The following is a 22,086-nucleotide window of genomic DNA, read 5'->3' on the forward strand; positions in this document are numbered from 1 at the left end:
GAAAGAACAAACCAAATCAAGTTTAGATATGTAATATGTGTTGATAGTGTCGGTCATAATTATTTTCTTTGTTTTATCTTTAAATAAAAGTTATAACAACCTCAATCTGAAAAACTAGGCATAATATTGCTTCCTAAATCATTTGTTTGAAACTTATAGTAGCTCATTATGGACGAGTGGTCAATCAATCAGTGAAATTTTTTTTAATATAAATTATTTTCTAAATCATTTTAATATAAATTATTTTCTAAAACATTTATAAATATTAATAAATTTGTAGAAAAAGTAAAATAATAATAAAGTACAAACCAATAAAAACTCATAAAAACCCGTTGCCAAACCGGCCTTGAAAAACCGTCTAACATACGCACCCATCCCTCTCCTTCCACACCTTACTTCCAAAGTCGTGCGGCACGTGACATCGCCACCTGAGAAAACCCTTTCACCTCCGTATTATCCCCGTCTGCGTCGCTTCTGAGGGCGCTCCACCGCCGTGCTTTCACTAACATGCGCCATAACCTCCTATCCACCTCCTTCTTCCCAATGGCACCTTCCTCCTTTTCCTCTTCCACCACAACCACCCACCACCACCACCTCAACAAAAAGCCCTCTTCATCTTCTTCAAACCCTAACCCTAACAATTGTACAGGCACTTGCTCTCATCATTCCCCCTCCGCGACTCTCGATATCTTAATCCTCATCCTAGTCCTGTTTTCCGGTGCATTTTTAGTCTCTTCCTACTTCTCCTACATCTTCCATTCTCTCTCCCTTATCCTCCCGCCTATTTCTCTCTCTATCCTTATAGACATCTCCTCTCTTTACCTCATCGGCTTCTTCCTGTTCTTCGTGCTTTCGATAATCGGTTTGGAGATCTGTTGTGGCAACAGGTCAAGGAAGTGTGGGAAGAAAGGATGTAAAGGGTTGAAGAAGGCGATGGAGTTCGATCTGCAGCTGCAGACGGAGGAGGTATTGAGATCGGGTGTCAAAGGAATGAAGGAGATGGATGAGTTGCCATGGAAAGGAGGTAGTGAGACAAATCCTGATTATGAGTGTTTGAGGACTGAGTTGAGGAAGATGGCACCGATGAATGGAAGAGCAGTGTTGCTGTTTAGATCCAAGTGTGGTTGCCCTGTTGCAAAGCTTGAAGGATGGGGACCTAAACGTGGGAGGAGAAACAAGAAGTAAGTTTGATTCTCTGTAGACTTCATTTTATTGATTTAACCGTGGATATTATGTATGATTAGCTTATTATGAATTCATATTTAGTTGTTTGTGAATCTTTACTACAAGAACAACTTATTGGCAACATGGTTTAAGTTCTTTTGTCGCATTGATGATCAGGGTTTCATTAGTTGATGAAACTTGAAAGAAAAAAGCTTTGGTTAGATTGATGGTTTTCACATGTTTGCCTGTTCTAGATCAAGTGTTAATAGATGGAGAAATGGTTTTTTGATTGAAGAGTATTGTTATCCCTCTTCTCAATAAGACTCTGATGCAAATATAGATAAAATTGTCTGGATTCTTTATAAACTTATTGACAGGAACATGACCCGTAGTTTTTGGGCTTCTTCAATTAGTGATTTAGATTTTACACAAATCTGATGAGAAGAACTGTTTGGAGGTTGCTTTTTTTAGAAGTAGTTTTGAATCAAATTGATACAGAAGTCAGAGAACCCTAAATTGTCTGGATTTATTTTACATCTCTTGCCTTTCCATCTACTTTCCCTCTTCATAGTGCTTTACAAATTCCAATCTTTTTCTTATCAACCAAATGTATGACAGAATCCAGTTTCTTCAGATTCCAGATTTTTCAAATTCCAATTCCTTTGAACATGGTTCATTTATTTGTGTATTATATAGCATCATACTTTCATTTCTTTTTTTTAGGACATTCTATTTTCAAATTTTTTTTTATCAAGGCATTGTATTTTGAAAACTTTACCCAATTATAACATTCTTATTGTTTGCATTTACACTTCTTTAGATGTCCCAATTTCAATTCGTTTATTTAAAAATTGATCAGCTATAAAAATTAGATATTCGCCTTTTTTCTATATTTTGTACCATAATAACATACAAAATTTGTATATTTGGCAGGAATTTGAGTCTGAATGGAGGAAATCATGGCTGATACTTGAGAATGCAGTTGCTGTGGGTTTCAATTTCATCTGTGTTTCTTGTTTGTCTATTATTATTAGTATTACCCTCAAGAATTTGGGTTTATTTAGTTTTATGGATGACTTGAAACTCTTGAAATATTTACAGAAAAGGCCCTCCATTGTAAACCATATTTGCTTGGTATATCAAGGGTAATATACTTTGATTAAAATAAGAATAAATATCTAAACATTTTGGTTAATGTTTGTTGCTTTTAAACCTAATCTTGGCCATAAGGCTGCATGTGTTAACATGGCACAAGTATTTTAACACTATTTTTGGTTATAAGGATGAGGGAGGGTATTTATGTCTTTTGCGCAGACTAGAGATCGTGAGTGAGTCTGTACCCCATCTAGTTCCAACTTTTTGGTTGGGACAAAATGGTAAATTTTGTTTGGTTCAATTTGGGGGAACATTGTAATTTTTGTTTCATTGATTTAGTTAAAATCAGGACACGTTAATAGGCAATTGTTAGGAAACATTCTAACATGTTAATTTACCATATTGTTTGCTCAAAGCACACTACTATACTTTTTAGGAAATAGTTACCAAAGTTCATTTGAAGAAATCTTAGGTATCCTAGGATTTATATGATTTTGGAAGATATATTAATTTTGGTTATGTTTGGCGTATTAGCTGAAATAAAATCTGACGTTTGGTAAAAACTAACTAATAAGCTAATTGAAAGATATAAAATTACATAAAAAACATTAAGGATGATGAGTTTTCTATAATTAATTAAGAGGTATATTCAGAATATTTTTAAAAAGCTCCCAAAAAGCTAATTTATTTTTGCTTTTTAAAAAGCTAATTTATAAGCTATTTTTTAGTTTTGCCAAACATGACAACTTAAAATTGTTCGAAAAATAAGTTATAAGATACCAAACTCATCATTCATCTTATAAATAAGAATTTACTTGGAATCATTCTATGCCATATATCATCTTTATCTATTGATCAAAAGTATTTGATTAGTATTTCTTAACATTACTTAGTGTATAAATAGTTAAATACACCAAAAATTAACAATAAGGTTGTTATTCTAATTAGACACGATCTCTTGTTCCAAATTACGTCAAAACCTTATGAGTTATGACGATGAGTAAAATGCTTCATTTTATTGTGAGCTCTTGACATATGTTGCTTCAACGAATAGACAAATTAACATTTGGTTGTGTGTTGTGATCGTTTGAAGCATGGTCGTTACTAAGATGTTTAGTCACCATTCCTTAAGTGTTAGGATTTTCAACAACAAAAACACAATTAAATGTGTTAATAAGAATAAACATGATACAAGATTTAGGTGGTCCACACGATTAAGGTAATCGTGTTATGTCCACATGCAAACTAAAAAGGATTATTGATTTCGTAATGGGGTCTACAATCACATCACGATCTATATATGGAGCTAGGAATTCAATTTCGACCCTAAAATTGCTAGGTATTCGATTTTACTCTAACACTATATACAAGCTTAGCTAAGTCTTAATAGCAGGAAATAAAGCCAATGAGCAATCAAGACTCCATAACTCAACATTATGTAGATCACGAGAGAAGACAACAACCTTGTATTGAGCTTGATGAAACCAAGACCAATATCATATTTTTTTAATCCCACCCTAAAGGTAGAAGGAGATTGATTGCTCTTGATCTCTTGTCTCATCCTCATTGTTATAAATAGCCTTCAAAGTTTGCATGTCGCATCTAATCTAATCTACTTTGGTCCCATCATGTTGTCTTGTAACACACAACCTTTGATCCAAGACATTCTATCTTATGTTGTTGGCTCTAACTCAATATCTTGCTACTTGTCATCATAGGTAAGCATTTTGTGATCCTATATGCAAACACATACTTGTAACATATTTGATAGTTATACTTGAGAAAAGGATTTTGACTAAAATAAAACAAAACAGTGAATTGGGATTCAAACTGTATGATGTTAGAAACAATAGGTAAGAACTAAGAAGGCGGCGGATGCTATTTTCAGTTAGCTGGAGGGTTTGGATTACAACTTCCTCAAACTTGAGGAATCTATCTTGGTAAATCAAACCCTAATATACTAACAAACATACTCATTTCAAATAAAACACTATTAAAATATCATCCAAAATCTCGTTGAATAGTAGAAATCAGAGTATAGCCAATCACGTTTGGGTTTAGTTTCTAATGTTGATTGAAACAGGGCCAAAGTATGATAACGGATCACACTTTGCGGTTTGCATCATGTGGTACGAAGGCTACTAGGCCATAGCAACCGGGCCTAATTTCTTATATGTTTAAAAGCAAGTGTTAAGAAATCCCTTATACTTTCTACCATTTAAAGAATTAAAAATAAAAAGTCTATGAATATTGAATCCTAAACCATAATTAATAGCTCTTAGCAGTTATTTTACACAATAAATCCAATAAACATTTGCTTTTGAATTTTATTTAAATATACTAGGTACTAAACCTTGGAACCAACGATAAATACCTTAACTGAGTTAAACGTACTTAATATATGCCAAAACCAATTCATTTGTTATGCAAAATTCACAAACACCTACCATATAAGCAACTTAAAAGCTAAAAATATGTAAAAGTAACCATTGACCTCAGACTCCAACTCTTCTAGACTTCTACCATCAAAATAATATTTGTATTTATGAAAATTATTACTTTCAAGTTTCAACGAGATGTAAACAAGATATTGAGCGGGTAACAGGTTGATGAACTCGATGTTCCTCCTCCTTTATCTCCTCTCAAGTTGTTGTTAGGATCGAGACACTTAACACACGACTCTAAACACACACACAGCTCACGAAAAACAAGAACACAAGGATTTAAGGTGGTTCGGTCTATTTCTGACCTACGTCCACACGAGGGTAACTTGGAGTTTATATTTCTTGGTGCTAATCTGCACTCTTTCTTTGTTACACTAGATACAAGTGTTACAAATACAGAATAATCTCTTATATAGAGATGGAAATCAGAAGTAGTCAAAAAACACAACTGGGTCTTCATTCAACAATTGTGGCTTCACAACTTCACATTGTTCCTGCCATTTTTGACCAGCTTTTCTGTGGATTCACACTCAACATTTCTGTGGATTCACACTCAACATTTCTGTGGATTCATACTCAACAATCTCCCACTTGAAGCCACAGAACAATCTTCACCTGTGCTTCAACTGTGCATCTGTATTTGATCTTAACTCCTTTCTAGTTACTCTGGCCTTCTCTTCAATTATCCTGAAGGCCAGTTGAAGCTATGTAAAGCTTCAACTTTTCTAAGGTGACAACCTTAGTCAACATATCAGCTGGATTTTCAGTTCCTTTGATCTTATTCAACTTTAGAGTGCCATCATTAATTCTTTCTCTGATGAAGTGATATCTCAGCTGTATGTGCTTTGTCTTCGAATGGAAGACGGGATTCTTTGCAAGATGAATTGCACTTTGATTGTCACAAAATAATGCACAATCATCTTGTTCTTTGCCAAGTTCGTTGAGAAAATTCTTCAACCATATAAGCTCTTTGCTTGCTTCAGCAACTGCCATATACTCTGCTTCTGTGGTTGAAAGGGCAACACTTTTCTGTAGTTTGGACATCCAACTTACTGCAGTGCCGCCCACTGTAAAGACATACCCTGTGGTGCTTTTGTATGAATCTTTACAACCACCAAGATCTGCATCTGCATAACCATTCAGAACTACGTCTTTTCCCTTAAAATTTAATGCCGTCTTTGAAGTCCCTTTCAAGTATCTCAACAACCATTTAACTGCTTCCCAATGTTCTCTTCCCGGATTGGACATGAATCTACTAACAACTCCCACTGCATGAGCTATATCTGGTCTCGTGCATACCATTGCATACATGAGGCTACCAACTGCGGATGCATAAGGAACTTTAGCCATTTCTTTCTTGTCTTCATCTGATCTGGGTGACTGAGCTTTAGAAAGCTTAAAGTGACTTCCCAAAGGTGTGCTTCTGATCTTGGCATCTTTAAGGCTGAATTTCTCTAATACTTTCTCAAGGTACTTTTCTTGAGATAGTGTTAAAGAACCATCTTTGTTTCTGAATATACTCATCCCGAGTATTTGCTTTGCAGCTCCCAAGTCTTTCATTTCGAACTCTTCAGACATCTGTTTCTTCAACTTCTTGATCTCTGACATGTCTGAACCGGCAATCAACATATCATCTACATAGAGTAGTAGAATGATATAAGAACCCTTAAACTTCTTGATGTAACAACAATGATCATTGTCACATCTCTTGTAACCAACTTTTCTCATGAAGTTATCGAACTTCAAATACCATTGTCTGGGTGCTTGTTTCAGACCATACAAACTCTTCTTCAATTTACACACCAAGTTTCCTTTGCCTTTATCCTGAAAACCCTCTGGTTGTGTCATGTAAATGTCTTCATCTAGGTCACCGTGTAGAAAAGCTGTCTTGACATCTAGTTGCTCTAGATGCAAACTTTCTGCTGCTACAATACTGAGAACAAGTCTGATAGTGGTCATCTTCACTACTAGAGAGAATATTTCATTGAAATCAATTCCTTCTTTCTGTTGAAAGCCCTTGACTACTAATCTTGCTTTGTACCGTTTGGTACCATCATGTTCATCCTTGACCCTGAAAACCCATTTATTCTGAAGAGCCTTCTTCCCAACTGGAAGCTTTGTTAAGTGCCGTGTGTTGTTCTTCTCAAGCGACTTCATTTCATCTTTCATTGCTAGCTCCCACTGCAATGAATCTTTCAACCCTATAGCTTCAGAGTAACACTGGGGTTCACCGTTTTCTGTCAAAAGAATGTAGTTGACAGATGGTGAGTATTTGTTTGGTGGTCTTGTGACTCTGGAAGATCTTCTTAGTTGAACTTGAGGTGTGACTAGGGACTCTGGAGTTGGAGGACTGGTTTCTTCATCTTCAGAATCATTACTGGAATTATCCCCTGAGCTCCCACTGTCAGTTGAATCATCCCCAGATTCAGGGATTTCGACTGGAGCTTCTTTCTTCTTTTCAACACCTTCAAACTCAACATACTCCTTCTGATCTTCTGGACTTTTGTTGTTTCTGTCTTTGTATAACTCGGCTTCGTTAAAGGTGACATTCTTGCTTCGGATTATCTTTCTGCTCTCACTATCCCAAAGCCTGTAACCCATTTCATCCGACCCATAACCAATGAATGTACACTTCTTGGTCTTTGAATCAAGTTTATCCCTGTCACCATCTTTTAACAAACTGTAAGCAGTACAACCAAAGACTTTTAGGTGTTTGAGACTTACTTCCTTCCCTTGCCACATTTCTTCTGGTAATTTAAAATCCAAGGGAACACACGGTGAACGGTTGATCAAGTAGGCTGCAGTATTAACTGCATCAGCCCAAAATGTCTTAGGTAAACCAGAATTCAACCTCATGCTTCTAGCCCTTTCATTCAGAGTTCTATTCATTCTTTCAGCTACACCATTCTGCTGAGGGGTTCCTGGGACCGTCTTGATCATCTTTATCCCTTGCTTGGCACAATAGTCAACAAACTCCTTGCTTATGTATTCACCACCATTATCCGACTTCAAGCATTTTACCTTCAAATCAGTTTCATTTTCAACAGCAGATTTCCATATCTTAAAAGTATCAAATACATCAGATTTATTTTTAAGAAAATAGACCCATACCTTGCGTGTTGAATCATCGATAAAGGTTACATAGTAGTTTTTGCCTCCTAGAGATGAAACTGGTGTTGGTCCAAATACATCCGAGTGAACAAGCTCCAACTTCTGAGCTTTCGGTGTCTTCCCCGTTTTTACAAAAGTAACCCGCTTTTGTTTCCCGAGAACACAAGATTCACAAAATTCAGTTTCGACTTTCTTCAAGTCTGGAAACTTTCCTTTCTGAGCCAACATCTTCAATCCCTTATCGCTCATGTGTCCGAGTCGTTGGTGCCATAAATTAGATGGACTCGGATTGGTGGTTACTGCATGAACACCATCACCAGGTATCTCTACCATGTATAGAGTGCCTTTCTTCTTTCCTTTGGCAATCACCAAGTTGCCTTTGATCACTTTCCATTGTCCACCCCCAAAGTGAACATTAAACCCTTCATCATCCAATTTTCCAACTGAAATCAACTTTTTCCTTAAGTTTGGGATAACCCTGACATCTTTCAATGTCCAGTTAGTTCCCATGGAGGTCTTCAAATCTACGTCCCCAATACCCGTAACATCAAGCACTTGATCATCGGCCAAACGAACTTTGCCAAGATCACCTGTTTGTAGGTTCTTGACCATATCTGGGCATGAGACGGCATGGAAAGAAGCACCCGAATCCATAATCCAGGATTCCACTGAATTCTCAACACAGCATATGAGAAAATCTCCCGATTCTTCAGAGGATACATTGTTTACTTCTTTCTTTTCAGCTGGTAGTTTTGGGCATTGGCTTCTAAAGTGACCCTTTTCTTTGCAATTCCAACATTCAATATCTTTTCGGTTCTTGGACTGCCCCCTTTTTCTGGACTTTGATCTGCCTCGACTACGTCCTCTTTCGTTTCTTCTTCCTCTACTTTATGTATGCAATAAAGAACTAGAACTAGAACTAGAAGTCTCACCATTGCTTCTCCGTCTGATATCTTCATTTACAATCAAGTCACGAATACTCTCGAAAGTGAGTTTAATAGTGCCGGATACTCTCGAAAGTGAGTTTAATAGCAAAGATGATAAAAGGAGGAGCGCTTGTACTTCATCTTCAAACTTTATTGCAACTGAGGCTAAACGAGAGATAATAAAGTTAAACTCGTTTATGTGAGCGGTAACTGACATGCCTTCCTTCATTTTGGTGTTAACCAATTGTTTGATGAGGAACACTTTGTTGGAAGCGGACGGCTTCTCGTACATGTTGGACAAAGCCTTAAATACTCCATAAGTAGTTGTTTCATTAACAATGTTATACGCAACACTCTTTGCCAATGAAAGCCTAACTACACCCAAGGCTTGTCGATCCAACAACTTCCATTCTTCATCATACATGTCATCCGGTTGTTCGCCCAACATAGGCAAATGCAAACTTTTCTGATATAACATATCTTCAATTTGCATCTTCCAAAATCCATAATCGGTTCCATCAAACTTGTCAATTTTGATTTTACCATCTTCTGCCATTTTTGCAATTTTCTGAAAGAACAGGGACCTGTCTTGCAATTTTCTGAAACTTCAGGGACCAAATCTGAGTTTTTCAAATTCTGCTACAGTGACGCTACAGTGTCGTCTTCTCCGGTAGGTCTCCGGCGTACAGTGTCGTCTTCTCCGGCAAGGCTCCGGCTTACAGTATCGTCTTCTCCGGCAAGGCTCCGACGCTACAGTGTCGTCTTCTCCGGCGAACTGGTTTTCCCGGTCACTATTCCGGCGAACCTTTGACCGGCGATTTGGACGTCTTCCGGTGGTCGAAAAATTCAGAAAAAAATATTTTCGGAATCTTCGGAACGAGACCTTTCCAACGGTATACACCAAAATCGTTTTTGACGAAAACAAATTTCGACCAAAAAACTGAAAATCACCTTCTGGAGCTAAACCACCGCTCTGATACCACTTGTTAGGATCGAGACACTTAACACACGACTCTAAACACACACACAGCTCACGAAAAACAAGAACACAAGGATTTAAGGTGGTTCGGTCTATTTCTGACCTACGTCCACACGAGGGTAACTTGGAGTTTATATTTCTTGGTGCTAATCTGCACTCTTTCTTTGTTACACTAGATACAAGTGTTACAAATACAGAATAATCTCTTATATAGAGATGGAAATCAGAAGTAGTCAAAAAACACAACTGGGTCTTCATTCAACAATTGTGGTTTCACAACTTCACATTGTTCCTGCCATTTTTGACCAGCTTTTCTGTGGATTCACACTCAACATTTCTGTGGATTCATACTCAACAGTTGTACCATATGCATTAGGACTTGTACTGAAAAGTGTGGATTTGGAGGTATGAATTTTCTTATGTCGTGAGTTGGTAGAAATAGAAGTTAGAAGATAGAGAAAACTAATATATCACAACCCTAAGATGATCGGTGACATGTGGGTTAAGAGGATATGTTTTTTTTTTTTTCATGTTATTTTGCAAGCGTCCCATCCTTAACATTTTCCATTTCTTCCTTTTTTTTTAAATCTCTTTATAATACTTTAACCATGGTTGTTAAAGACATTGATCTTGATCTTAAGATCCTACAAACAAGAAAACAATCACAGTCACACTATAATATATCTAAAACAAGATCTATATTGCGATCTTAGAATCTCGACTAGGATCTTAAGATCTTAAACCGGTTTGGTTCCACTTCTTTTATATATAGTTGAGCCTAAAAAATTCATCAATTCAATTTGAAATGAACATCTCATGTCACAAGAAATCTCATAGAGCATCACCACTTCATCTATTTTATCTAAAATTAGACAAAACATCGTGAAACTCCTATTATTCCTTTTATGATATTATGCATTTAGTTGTACATAATTGTGGTGATCTTATTTCTTTTCTTCTTAAGATGTTTTCTTCATAATTTTTATGGTTTGCAACAACAAAAATTATAGTTCATTATACTTCATGCTTAAGAAGTTAAAATTAGTTCCGACATCGATGCATTAATCAACATCAAACAATATATAACTGGTTCCGTACAAACAAGGCCTTGCGAACAAATTTGGACACCATTTCATTTTGATAAGATCTTACAATCTTAATCCAATATTACAATCACGATCTTGCAAAACGTAAAACAATATTAGTTAATATCTCGATCTTGACAACTTTTGTTTTAATAACATTATTTACACGTTATTTCTTTTCTTTATATATTGTTTCATGATTATTATATGATCTACCAATAATTTAATAACAAAGTCACTAATCATTGATAAGACTTGTATTTGTTAATACGAACTCAATATACATCTTCTTAGTTTGCTCTTTGACGTAGCACAATCACTCTCACCGTATGACCCCACATAGATCTTATATAGTGTATGCATGTTAGATTGTGTACCTTACACACAATATGAATATTTACTAATCGACGAACATTCATAGAACTCAAGAAATCCTTAACGAAGTAACAAACACTGCATGTTCCCTTGACATAAAAGTACACTTACCTTTTGTTCAAGTTGTTTGTCCAGGTCATGGATAAACGATTTTGCAATGACTTCTTTAGCTTGCTATCGCGGATGGGTGTTGATACTTGATAGTTCCACTGTTATTTTTTATTCATCCACATAATTTTTAAGTCAATGGACAGTTATACCCTTCTACGTAATTCTTTTCTGACAAATAAAAAAAGTAAATTAACCCACCCCTTTAGGTTATTTCCCCCGAATAAACTCACGCTCACCTTTCTTCCACACCATTGCCGGAGACCTTCAACCCACACCCACACCCTCGCCGGAAACCACTCCCTCTCCGCCACCTGTGAAAATCGACAACCATTTCAAGAAACCCACCACACCCTCGTCGTAAACTGCTCCCTCTCCGCCACCTGTGAAAATCGACAACCATTTCAAGAAACCCCGCTTGTAAGTATGAAAATCAACTGCAAAACCATTTCAATATCACCAGCAAAATCGACAATGTTGTCTTCAAAAAACTACTTGTAAGTACCAAAATCAAAACCCCTTTCAAAATCCGATTTGTTGGTCCATGGGGTTCTACGTTTTCAAGATTTGATGCAGAAGAGTTGAAGATTTGATTGGCTTAAGAGTTCTTTGAGTTTTCATCTTCGGTGACGAGTACAAACTTCTGATCTGGTGCTTTCTATCGGCTGGGGTAGGAGGGTTTTTTGAAGACGACGGGGACAGTGGTGGAAGGGACTTTTGGATGAGCATGGAATCGATCAGAGATGACTGTTTCTCTAGAGTGAGAAAATGGCACATGTGTGTACACCCCACGCCGATGTCGTTCACAACCCTGGGGTATTCTACTGCCAGTTATTACACCTTCTTGGGTCTATTCGTCAACTCCATTCCAGGTCTTTGGACCCTCATCAAACAATCAGTTAAATCCAATGTTCTATCGATTTAGCGAAGATTATTGGTTACTATCGAAGTTTATTGAGTACTCATATGAAACAATAGATTCCTAACAACGATTCATTTGATGGTGCAAAAGGCATAGATGAAGAAAAGGAAGGAAAGAAGAAAGCGGTGGGTTAATTTACGCTTTTTATTTATTACAAAAGAATTGCTTAGAGGGGCATAATTGTCCATTGTCTTTAAAAGTATATGGATAAATAAAAAATAACCGTGGCAGTATCAGCTCCCATCGCGGATACAACAAGATTTTGAAGTCGAAAATCCCTCTAGCTTAATGATATCCAACTTTGATTTATCACAAACAAATGAATTCAACAAAAGTATACTTCACAAAGTCGGTAGTATGAACATGTTTTAGAAACAAAAAAATATGTATAAGGTCATGAATCTAGTTCAAATGAGTACTCAACTATTTGTGTCTCATCATGCCCTAGGAGGCTAGGATCAAATTCATCCAATAGCCTTGATTTGTAAAGGCCTAGATTCTCATAAATCAAAGACGAAGAATTAACTTGATCCAAACATTAGCTTTCCTAGATTCTCATAAATACGCTACATTAACAAAAACCCAATATACATCTACATCCAACAATTTACAAAACTTCCAAACAACAAAATCAAAAAAATCAAACTCTACAAAATAAAAAACTACGAATCAATCTGACAGATAAGTTCAGCCGCCGCACCCATCGTCCCAACACCACCAGCCTCCAACAACCCAACCGCAAGCTCTTCCTCATTACATAACCTCAACCCTTTACTCAGCCTCATCAAAACCTCCCGATCAACTTCCACCACCCAATTCGGCACACAACCCACCATCAACCTCACGAACCCCGTCACATAACACCGCCACGTAACAGAATCACACCCAAGCGTTATCTTCCCGTTAACCGCGCTTCCCAAAAACTCCATATGCGATTCTAGAAACCTCGGCCGCCACTTCGACGCCGATAGCCGCGAGTCAATCCCCCACGCAAACGCCCCACACAGCACCGTGAAATGGGCCAAAGCGTATCCCCGTAGCATCGACATCGCCCCATTTGTGCTTTCTTCTACCTCGGTTTTGTGAACGGAGATAAACCAAGAAGGTAGGGTTTCGTTTATTAAAGATTGAACTAAACCTTGACCTCCGGAGATATACACAATCGAAGCACCTAATTGGGCTGCGAGTTTGACCTTGGTCAAACTCGCCGCTAATGAAACTTGTCCATATCTACCTTTCGTTTTGCTATTCGAAGCTATATCTTTCACAGATTCGATTAACAACGAGATGATATCATCTCTGAGGAACATGATGTCTCTGATGGAGCGATAGACGCGTAGGTAAAGGAATCCGGGGGCTACCGGAGATATTTCGCCGTAGAAATTGGAGCCGAAGCCGTGTCCGAGAAGTGCTCCGACGCCGCTGTGGCTGAGGGCGGCGGTGAAGCAGCTTTTGAGGAGTTGAGCGACGGCGCTGTTGTTGTGGAGGAAAACTGTACGGGAAGATGAGAAGACTAAAAAGTCGCTCCATTTTTTGGCTTTTTGGGTCCATAAGGAGGCGACGATCGGCATACATGGCCATGGACAACCGGCGGCTAGTGACTCTAGGGCGGGGCCGGCGAGGTTGAGGAAGCGTTGTGATGCTTTGTCGAGTTTGTAGGTTATTGTCAGGCTGACGAAGGCGGCTAAGGGAAGTGGTAGGGTAGCTGGGGAACTTATTCCTGAAAAAGATAGTTACAAAATATCATTTTTTGATTTATCACACAATACTTTGCGATTTTTTTTTAATATATGGTGATTTTAGTGAATCCGAGAAGTAGTTTTGAAATATGTGGTGATTTTAGTGAGTAACTCAAAATAAATGAGGGGCATATACGTAAGTTAGAGAAAAAACCTGCAAGAAGGCTAGGAACATTAACACGGGTGGCAGCCAATATATTTTTGATATGTTCTTCAACTTTTGAAAGATTTGCAGCTGGACTTGGCCAATCTGTCCCATTCATAAAAACCGGTTTCCAAACACCACGCGACACTTCAGCTGAGAAGTAGCTCACAATGATTGCCAAAGATGCAGGAAGAAAATCCGCCAAATCTTTAAGCCCTGCAAAAAAAAAAAAAAAAAACTATAAAATTACAACACATACAAAAGGAAGGAACTCAAATGCTAACTAAAATATCATTTATCCAGACAACACTTTATCTGACCTGTACACAGCTCACGTGGAGACAGTCTGCCATGGTCGCAAGCCGTCAAAGCAGCATCAACCACAAAAGGGACAGCTTCTAGAATATCCCAAGCAGGAAATTTAGGTCTTAAAGACACATCTTCACTACCAGGTCCAGACGAAGTACTACTTCCCGATACGGAATTCAACGGCTGGCCCCTATTTATCTTTCTAAACATCATATTCAAAAGGCCATCAACAATTTGATGAACAGGGGAATGAACAAGCCCAGAAAGTGTAGAAGCCAAACACGCTTGATGTTGTCGATACCATGCTTTTAATTTTGGGAAAGAGTCAAGGAATATAGGATTCGGACATGACGTTTTTGCCACTGCGGATAATCGTCTTCTGTTTCGATCCTCGTATCCAGAAGAGACTAATTGGGAATTCCGCATTAGTAAAAGGTATTCGGGAGTGAGTTGGGAACCTACTGGAGGTACGTCTCCTACTCCGTATTCCAGAGGCGGATGATTGAACCTCCATAACTTTAAGAGAAGTGCAAATGCGTTTGAAAACACCGCGTGTGCAGAAATTTCTTCCCCTGAGGTGAGAGTCCATGATATGTTTGGTACACATGACCCAAATACTTCACAGAGTGGCATCAAAGAACCAGCCAGCTGTGGAACCTGAGAAACCTCAACATACGTAAATCATGCTATTTATATATGTAAGTATCACACACAATATGTCTGATACATTCTGTAACAACACACATAGTATTGTGCGTAATACATAATGTTTCAGGCACAATGTATGTCTGCGTATCAGGCATTGTGCCTGATGTAGTCAGTCATCTGACTGCAACAGACACATTATGTGATACATTATGTATCACTGTGCCTAATACATACTGTGTGATATAGTATGTATTAGGCACATATTGTGATGTTGTGCCTGATGCAGATATGCATCAGGCACTAGACACTATGTGTGTCTGATAGAGTAAGTATCAAGGCATATGGTATAATTTTAAAAATTTGAACTTACGAGTCCGTGTAGAGAGAAAATCTGGACACAGTCGATGGGTGCTATACCAACTAGAAGGACATTGAGCATGGGAGCATAAGCTATGAGATGGCTGTCATTTTCTGGATAGTTTGCAGGTAGTGGAGGTGACAACAATCTTGTAATGAAATAAGCACTGTGCTCCTGCAATTACCATGACTCTTTAAATCAATCAACAAATTATTGCATTGTATTGTTTTGAATGTAGATTATCAAATAAATTTACCTGGACATTCCAACCTCGAATCAAAGAGGCACCACAGAGAATAGTAGCAGCAGCTATTTTCTCATCATCTGATCCTTTGACTGCAATCTCAAACACCTTTTCAAGCTCTGCTAAGCTTCCATCAAATCCATTAGCTTAAATTCAGTTGCTTTTTTTTTTCGTTCACTAAATCTAAACAAAAGTGCATCTCATATCATGGCTTCCAAAACAAAATGATGACTAGCCATTTATGGCATTTTATTTGTATACCTTGATGCAGGTTCAGAAACAAGAGCATTCATCATTATTGGAGTAAGAGGTGCTCCTTTCATAAATGATGACCAGCCAGGCACTTGAGTAGGGACCCCACGAGGTATTTGGTTCATGTGACCTGTCACATAACCTGGCCAGAAATACGCTGACGTGTCCAACAGATTTCTTGCAATACAAGCCTCAACTATCAAATGGTGCAAGTTTCCAGCTGCATATTAAGAACAATGAAGATTGGTTATGATCATGTATGATTAACAGCATCATCATATTGTAACAAAATATTCAAGAAAATGACAGCCCACTTGGCGAAATGTAAGGAAAAAGTAAACGAGGGCAAATTTGTAAAAAAGATAGGATTTTACGGGGAAAGCCTTCTTCTTTTGACTTTTTTCTACTAAACTGTTCTTTTTCCATTAAATCAAAAAGAAACACTCATATATAGCTTACTAGATTAATTACTATCCCCATTAAGTAAAAAAGAAACAACACCATAGGGTGTTGTTTCCTTTTAACTTAATTGGGAGGGAGACTAAATCCACTAAGCTATATATGTGTGTTACTTTTTGACTTAATGGAAAAAGAACAACTTAGTAGAAAAAAGTCAAAAGAAGAAGGCTTTCCTCGTTAAATCCTATCTTTTTTTACAAATTTGCCCTCGTTTACTTTTTCCTTACATTTCGCTAAGTGGGCCATCATTTTCTTGAATATTTTTCAACACATAATCTATTTCAAAACATAATCTATCCAGACAACACGTGATGAAAAAAGAAAAGAAATATGTAGTATAGTTTTTTTTTTTTTTTTTTTTTTTTTTTTTTTTTTTTTTTTTTTTTGGGTCTATTAGTGATTTATGTGACTTACAGAAGTTGATTGGCATATCTTTTATGTCAATGAAGTCAAGATATGCACTGCTACCAATATTAATGCCTGAAGTAAACACCATTGCTTTTGCAGCAGCCTGATTGGCATCAGAAACAACCAAAGGAGGTGGTGTCAACAAGCTCTGATAATCACCCAAACTCTGTAAGCATGATACTAAGTCCCTACGACGTGTTTCTTTATTATTTTCTATTGTTTGATTATTTAACTTGTGTTGTAATGGGGTTTCATCATCCTCAATTAGATCAGAAACCACTAGAGTTGTAATTGACAATAACATGCATAAGCGAGTATCCAAACGAGGCATAGGACCCTCAATGGGATCTCTTTCCTGAAATAAAATAAGATAATGTACAAAATTAATTAATAGTTTTGAGTTTTCATGATGAAAAAGAAATTAATTATATTATTATAGACTAAATTGATGAGAATCCAAACCCTTTGAACAAGTCGAAGAGCTGCCATCCAAAGACCAAGAAATATCTCATGCCAAGTGTTGCCATTTAAGGCATGAAGAGCTTTTACAATACCTACAAGAGAAGATACAGATAAGAAGGGCATTTACGTCTTTTACATTGTACAAGCTTTTTAGGGCTATTAACAAGAGAACTATAACAAGTCATTGTCACACCTTGTTTAACTTTTTTGGGTGGAACAAATAATTGCAATTTTTGTCTCGTTGACACCTGTCTCACTCCCAGTCCAATGTATATCAAACACAGTACAACCTATTGTGTCATGTCCTGTGTAAAGGAAGTGGAAAAAAAAAACTAAAAAAAAAAAATGGAATTACGTGTAACGATTTCAATGGAACTTGTTGTGTCAACTTGTGAGCCATCCATTGCATCTTCAAGAACAAGATCAAGAGGAATCCATAGAGAAGAACCACTGATTTTATGAGAAAGACCAGCAGATGAAGACATTACTGTGTGGATTTCTTGCAAGTAACTTGATTTATTTTCCTCTGACACAACTTTTCGATCATCTGATATTAATTGAAGAAGAATTTCTGGTGTAATCACCTTTGAATTTCTTAGTGATGAAGAATTTACAACAAGAACCTCTATATCTTGGATAAAACTTCTCCAATGTGTTGGCCTGAGTAAAACATTCATGGTTTTAAGAAAAATGTTTAACTATTCATCAAATACCTAAAATACCCTTCAAAAATCACAAATCGAATGAAACTTGTGGGGCCAATGAATCTTGGGACTTGATGTGATTAGACAAGCTTTCTAGGACTATTTTCAGTAATGAAGACAAGGAGGGCATTCTTGTCTTTTTGCACAGACAAGATAACAAGTACAAGTCCATGTCCCATCTTTTTGGGTTGGGCAAAAGAGTAGAAATTTTGTCTCATTCACATCAGTCTCAATGTCATATCATGTCAGTTGTGATAAACAAGGCCTAAATCTTTTGACTTGTTTCGAGTTTTTTTTTTTTTTTTTTTAAATGTTAAAAAAAAGTGTTAAAGGAAATATGTTCTAACATGTTTCGGCGTGCCAAAAGAAGAATCCTTGAAGTTACTTTGTTTTGAAGGAAAAGTCCAATGAGTTCAATAGCCATTACAGTATTTCTACTTTGTAACATCTCATGATACTCATTCCTCTTTCCATCATAACCTACATCTAATTCCATATCTTGAGCTACATTCCATCTAAATTTTCTTTCCTCCAACAACCCTTCATCTCCTAATGCTGCCTCTACTAACTGCCAAACAACTGAAAAGATGAACTCAAGTAGCAAACTCCCAGGATCATTCACTTTCACTTGCATACCAAATATCTGAGAAAGATGGAGAACATTGTCTATTGAATTCATGATCCTGCATCAACAAGTTAGTAGTTTATTACATTCAGACCAATATTTAAAACATACATTCTCAATAATGACAAGTAGATACATATTGTAAAAGAGGTGATATCAAAATAGAGGGAATTAAGAGAGAAAGCTTACATGTCATAATTTTGAAATTCTACATGTGATTTGAGCTTAAAAGCATGTCGTTTAAGGAGTTCCATATACAGTCGAAATGCTGCTGGTTGATCACGTCGCATAGGAATAACCCTGTTCAATTTAAACAGTATTTAGTCAAGTAGTTCGATCTGATGTATCAAGAACATTGAGCCCTAATTCTCGCATAAATGGATCAAATTAACAAAACAGGATAAAGCTAATGGCATGTGAAATTTTAGTCGATATTTATTACAGATATAATCGTACTATGATTTGCTTTTTCCAAATTGGGAAAGTGAAGTAAGCAAAATTTCAAAGTGCAATTAATTATACTTGATGAACATAAGAACCCCACATGTAAAAAACAGACAAAACGACACAGATCCTTTATTAATTTTGTCCGATTCAATAAAGAATCCCAGAAATTTTAGTCAAACAAATATGTGCATCGCAAAATTGAGATCAACTTCAACTTCAAATGATCTCAAAACGCGTGAAAATGATTCAGAAAATACTGAAATTTTTGACTCGTGGAATCAGTCAACCGGTTGGATTGATTCCATGAGGGACCCACACAACTAAATTCGAACAAATCAGGATCAAACTGAAGATAATTACAATGTTGAAACTTGAAATCAAGGAACCAAAATCAAACTAGAAAACCATGAGTGATGAGAAGAGATTCAAAACACCATCATCGCTAAACCTTCGAGTTCGAGAATCGAAATTCGCTTTTGGAAATCAGATTGTGAAAGGAATTAAGTCGATATGAAGAAACCTGGTGGATAGAAGAGCGAGAACAAGTAAAGGAGGAACGATGTTGAAGATCAACGCCTTTTCCAGAAACTTCCATGAAATCGGATTGTTGTTCTCCCAACAAATGTGAGAAACTAAAAGGTCTGCTAAATCTGTGGAAGGAAGACAGACACCAGCCGAGTTTAATTGGGATGAAAGGTGAATCGCCCATATCAACGGATCACTGCCTTTATCCTGAGATTTCTTCGTTAAATCAAGGACAGAGTCCCATAGCCTGTTATTATAACTGAAGGTCCCTAAGGACACCGCCATTTAAAACCGCATATGTTGCTTAGAGAAGCTTGGAAAGTGGAAAGGGAGAGTTTGTTGGGTGGGTTTGATGTGTGTAAAATGATATGAATTTTGGAAGTCAATGGTGAAGGCGTGGGTGGATGGGCACACGGAAGTGAGGGAGTGGTGGCAGACAAAAGTACTTGAATATCAGAATTTTAAATGGGCAACTGAAAATGGCCTTTTAACAGAAATATATGGTGGCTTCATCTTTTAGACGCTACCTCTAAAAAGAGTTGATTAATCACAAATAGGGAAATTAACTTAGATAATTACTTTTTTTTTTTAGTTTGTTCACCTTTGGGTAAATTCATTTTTTCAACATACATTGGTAACGAATTTTTTAAAAGTGTTCATATATATATCTTAATTATTTTATGAATGTATAACTAATCATAGGCCAATCATTTCATAAGATTAATTTTGAAATTTTACAATAGATTAATTTATTATCCCAAATTAACAAACCAATAATTAATAATCAATTAAATAACTAACCAAAAATAAAACCTATAATTATGGATCTGTAGCACAACTCACGTCACTACATTCACCACAATCCAAGATCACCACCACTCTCATCATCGCCACACTTCACCACAACCCTACCCTACTACCATTAGCCACCACAACAATCGTGAGTGACCTCACATTATCTTGAAGCATCAAAAGTTGAGAAGTCGCCATAAAAATTTGATGGGGATTATATTTGCGAGTAAGATATGGATGCTTAAAGAGAAGATGAAGGGGAAATTGTTTGCTTCGATGAGTTTTCTGTTCTTAAATCCACCCCTTAGTCACATCCAATTTATTTTATTAACAGTATATTCCCTTTGTGTTTTCCTTATAAATCAATTAATTAATGATTCAAAATTGTTATTTGTCCTCCAATTTACTTCGCATCAAACTACATTCATATCTTATTTTCTACTTCTATGGTGTTTTAAGGTATTAGAGTAGTGACGTTCTTTGTTATTTCTCTCATATACATATAATTATTTAAAATGTAATACTCAAAACTTTATGTTTTGTCAAAGAAAGAAATATATTTATTTTAACTAAAAATAAATAATATGACAAAAAAAAGGTATCAATGATGAGCTATATTTTGAAATACTCTAAAGAGATATATTTTTTAGGAATGTAGCTTAACCAATTAATAGTTTAGTAAATTTAACATGATTCTTGAATAATGGACTATAGAAGATATTAATTCTTCAAGAATTGACAGCAGATAAAGATTCTTGAATGGTAAACAAAACTAAAATTGATTCTTAAAGAATGAAAAACGAAAGATTATTGTAAAGAACGTAGTTTTGAAACTGAATCTTGAAGAATGAACACAAAATTGAAACCTATTCTAAAAGAATGGAATGCAAAAGAATGTGACACAGATGATAGTAAAAAATGTTAATTTGTACTTTAAAATATTTGATTTGGTCTTTTTTCATGAACTTTTAATTTGAATACTTTAATCTTTGCATTTTCCTAAAGATTGAAATCTTCCGATTCTTTAATTCGTACTTTGTGAGGACTATACAAAAAATATTGTGATGAATATGTAAAACCAAGAATGAAATTATCCGAGTCTTTAAGAATGAAATAATGAAATATGTTTCATTAAATCACATGATTCTTAAAGAATGAAACATATTTCATGCATTGTGAGAATTATATAAAAACATATTGCAGATCACGTAAATTGAAACTAATATTAAATTCCATGAAATCTCACATTCCATATATATTGTTAACTATTCTTACGATTTTGTCATTACAATTAATTTATTGTAGTTATATAGTATATGCTAATCTATGTTCATTAACATGTACCTTAAAATCACATCTCTTCATTCTTTTAATCTAGTGGCTAGAATTTGGTCACACATTCACACAATATTTATGATTCACATTTGATCCTAACTATATATATATATATATATATATATATATATATATATATATATATATATATACACGAGATAAGAGCAATATTATTGATGTAGATAAAAGCTACTTCGATTTTTTGTATTTTAAATTCTTGTAATACATTGAGCAAACTTCATTGAAGACTGTGTTCTATTTAATGTTATTGATCTCCATCTATAGTATTTTTACTCTCTAACACATTTTAATTTTTATATTTGATATCTTAAACAATAAAATTCTATAAAATAACGATGACTTTTTTCCCGTCAATTATGGAGTTTTTTTTTCTACAAAAGTAGTGTATTTTAAAAAGATATTTA

General features: G+C 36.0%; 2 protein-coding genes across 3 annotated transcripts; one reads left to right on the forward strand and one right to left on the reverse strand.

Moving 5' to 3' along the window:
- Positions 1-333: 333 nt before the first annotated feature.
- Positions 334-2,359, forward strand: LOC145117317 (uncharacterized protein At5g19025-like). Its single transcript, XM_079053619.1, has 2 exons — positions 334-1,181; positions 2,098-2,359. The coding sequence occupies exons 1-2, from the start codon at positions 508-510 to the stop codon at positions 2,129-2,131; spliced, it is 708 nt and encodes a 235-aa protein (XP_078909745.1). The 5' UTR covers positions 334-507; the 3' UTR covers positions 2,132-2,359.
- A 10,376-nt stretch (positions 2,360-12,735) lies between these two features.
- On the reverse strand, positions 12,736-20,007 carry LOC145114938 (mediator of RNA polymerase II transcription subunit 33A-like). Of its 2 annotated transcripts, none has more exons than XM_079051063.1 (12): positions 19,530-20,007; positions 18,752-18,862; positions 18,285-18,620; positions 17,589-17,893; positions 17,234-17,325; positions 16,778-17,126; positions 15,914-16,124; positions 15,665-15,779; positions 15,421-15,582; positions 14,414-15,059; positions 14,103-14,309; positions 12,736-13,929 (listed from the first exon to the last, which is right to left on the reverse strand). In XM_079051063.1, the coding sequence occupies exons 1-12, from the start codon at positions 19,817-19,819 to the stop codon at positions 12,872-12,874; spliced, it is 3,882 nt and encodes a 1,293-aa protein (XP_078907189.1). In that variant the 5' UTR covers positions 19,820-20,007; the 3' UTR covers positions 12,736-12,871. The 2 variants fall into 2 exon arrangements, with proteins under 2 accessions (XP_078907189.1, XP_078907190.1); XM_079051064.1 differs by having other exon boundaries at positions 19,458-19,672.
- Positions 20,008-22,086: the final 2,079 nt, after the last annotated feature.

This window comes from Lactuca virosa, chromosome 5 (assembly GCF_052849685.1).
Source record: "Lactuca virosa cultivar CGN04683 chromosome 5, Lactuca_virosa_CGN04683_v6, whole genome shotgun sequence".
NCBI classification, from domain to species: Eukaryota; Viridiplantae; Streptophyta; class Magnoliopsida; order Asterales; family Asteraceae; genus Lactuca; species Lactuca virosa.

Excerpts from the sequence above, each read along its gene's own strand:
- LOC145117317 (XM_079053619.1), top strand. The coding sequence starts at position 508 with ATGCGCCATAACCTCCTATCCACCTCCTTCTTCCCAATGGCACCTTCC. Across the intron at positions 1,182-2,097 it reads CGTGGGAGGAGAAACAAGAA|GAATTTGAGTCTGAATGGAG; the intron begins GTAAGTTTGATT and ends TATATTTGGCAG.
- LOC145114938 (XM_079051063.1), bottom strand. The coding sequence starts at position 19,819 with ATGGCGGTGTCCTTAGGGACCTTCAGTTATAATAACAGGCTATGGGAC. Across the intron at positions 17,894-18,284 it reads CTTTTGGCACGCCGAAACAT|GCCAACACATTGGAGAAGTT; the intron begins GTTAGAACATAT and ends TGTTTTACTCAG. Across the intron at positions 15,780-15,913 it reads GTTTCTGAACCTGCATCAAG|CTTAGCAGAGCTTGAAAAGG; the intron begins GTATACAAATAA and ends ATTTGATGGAAG.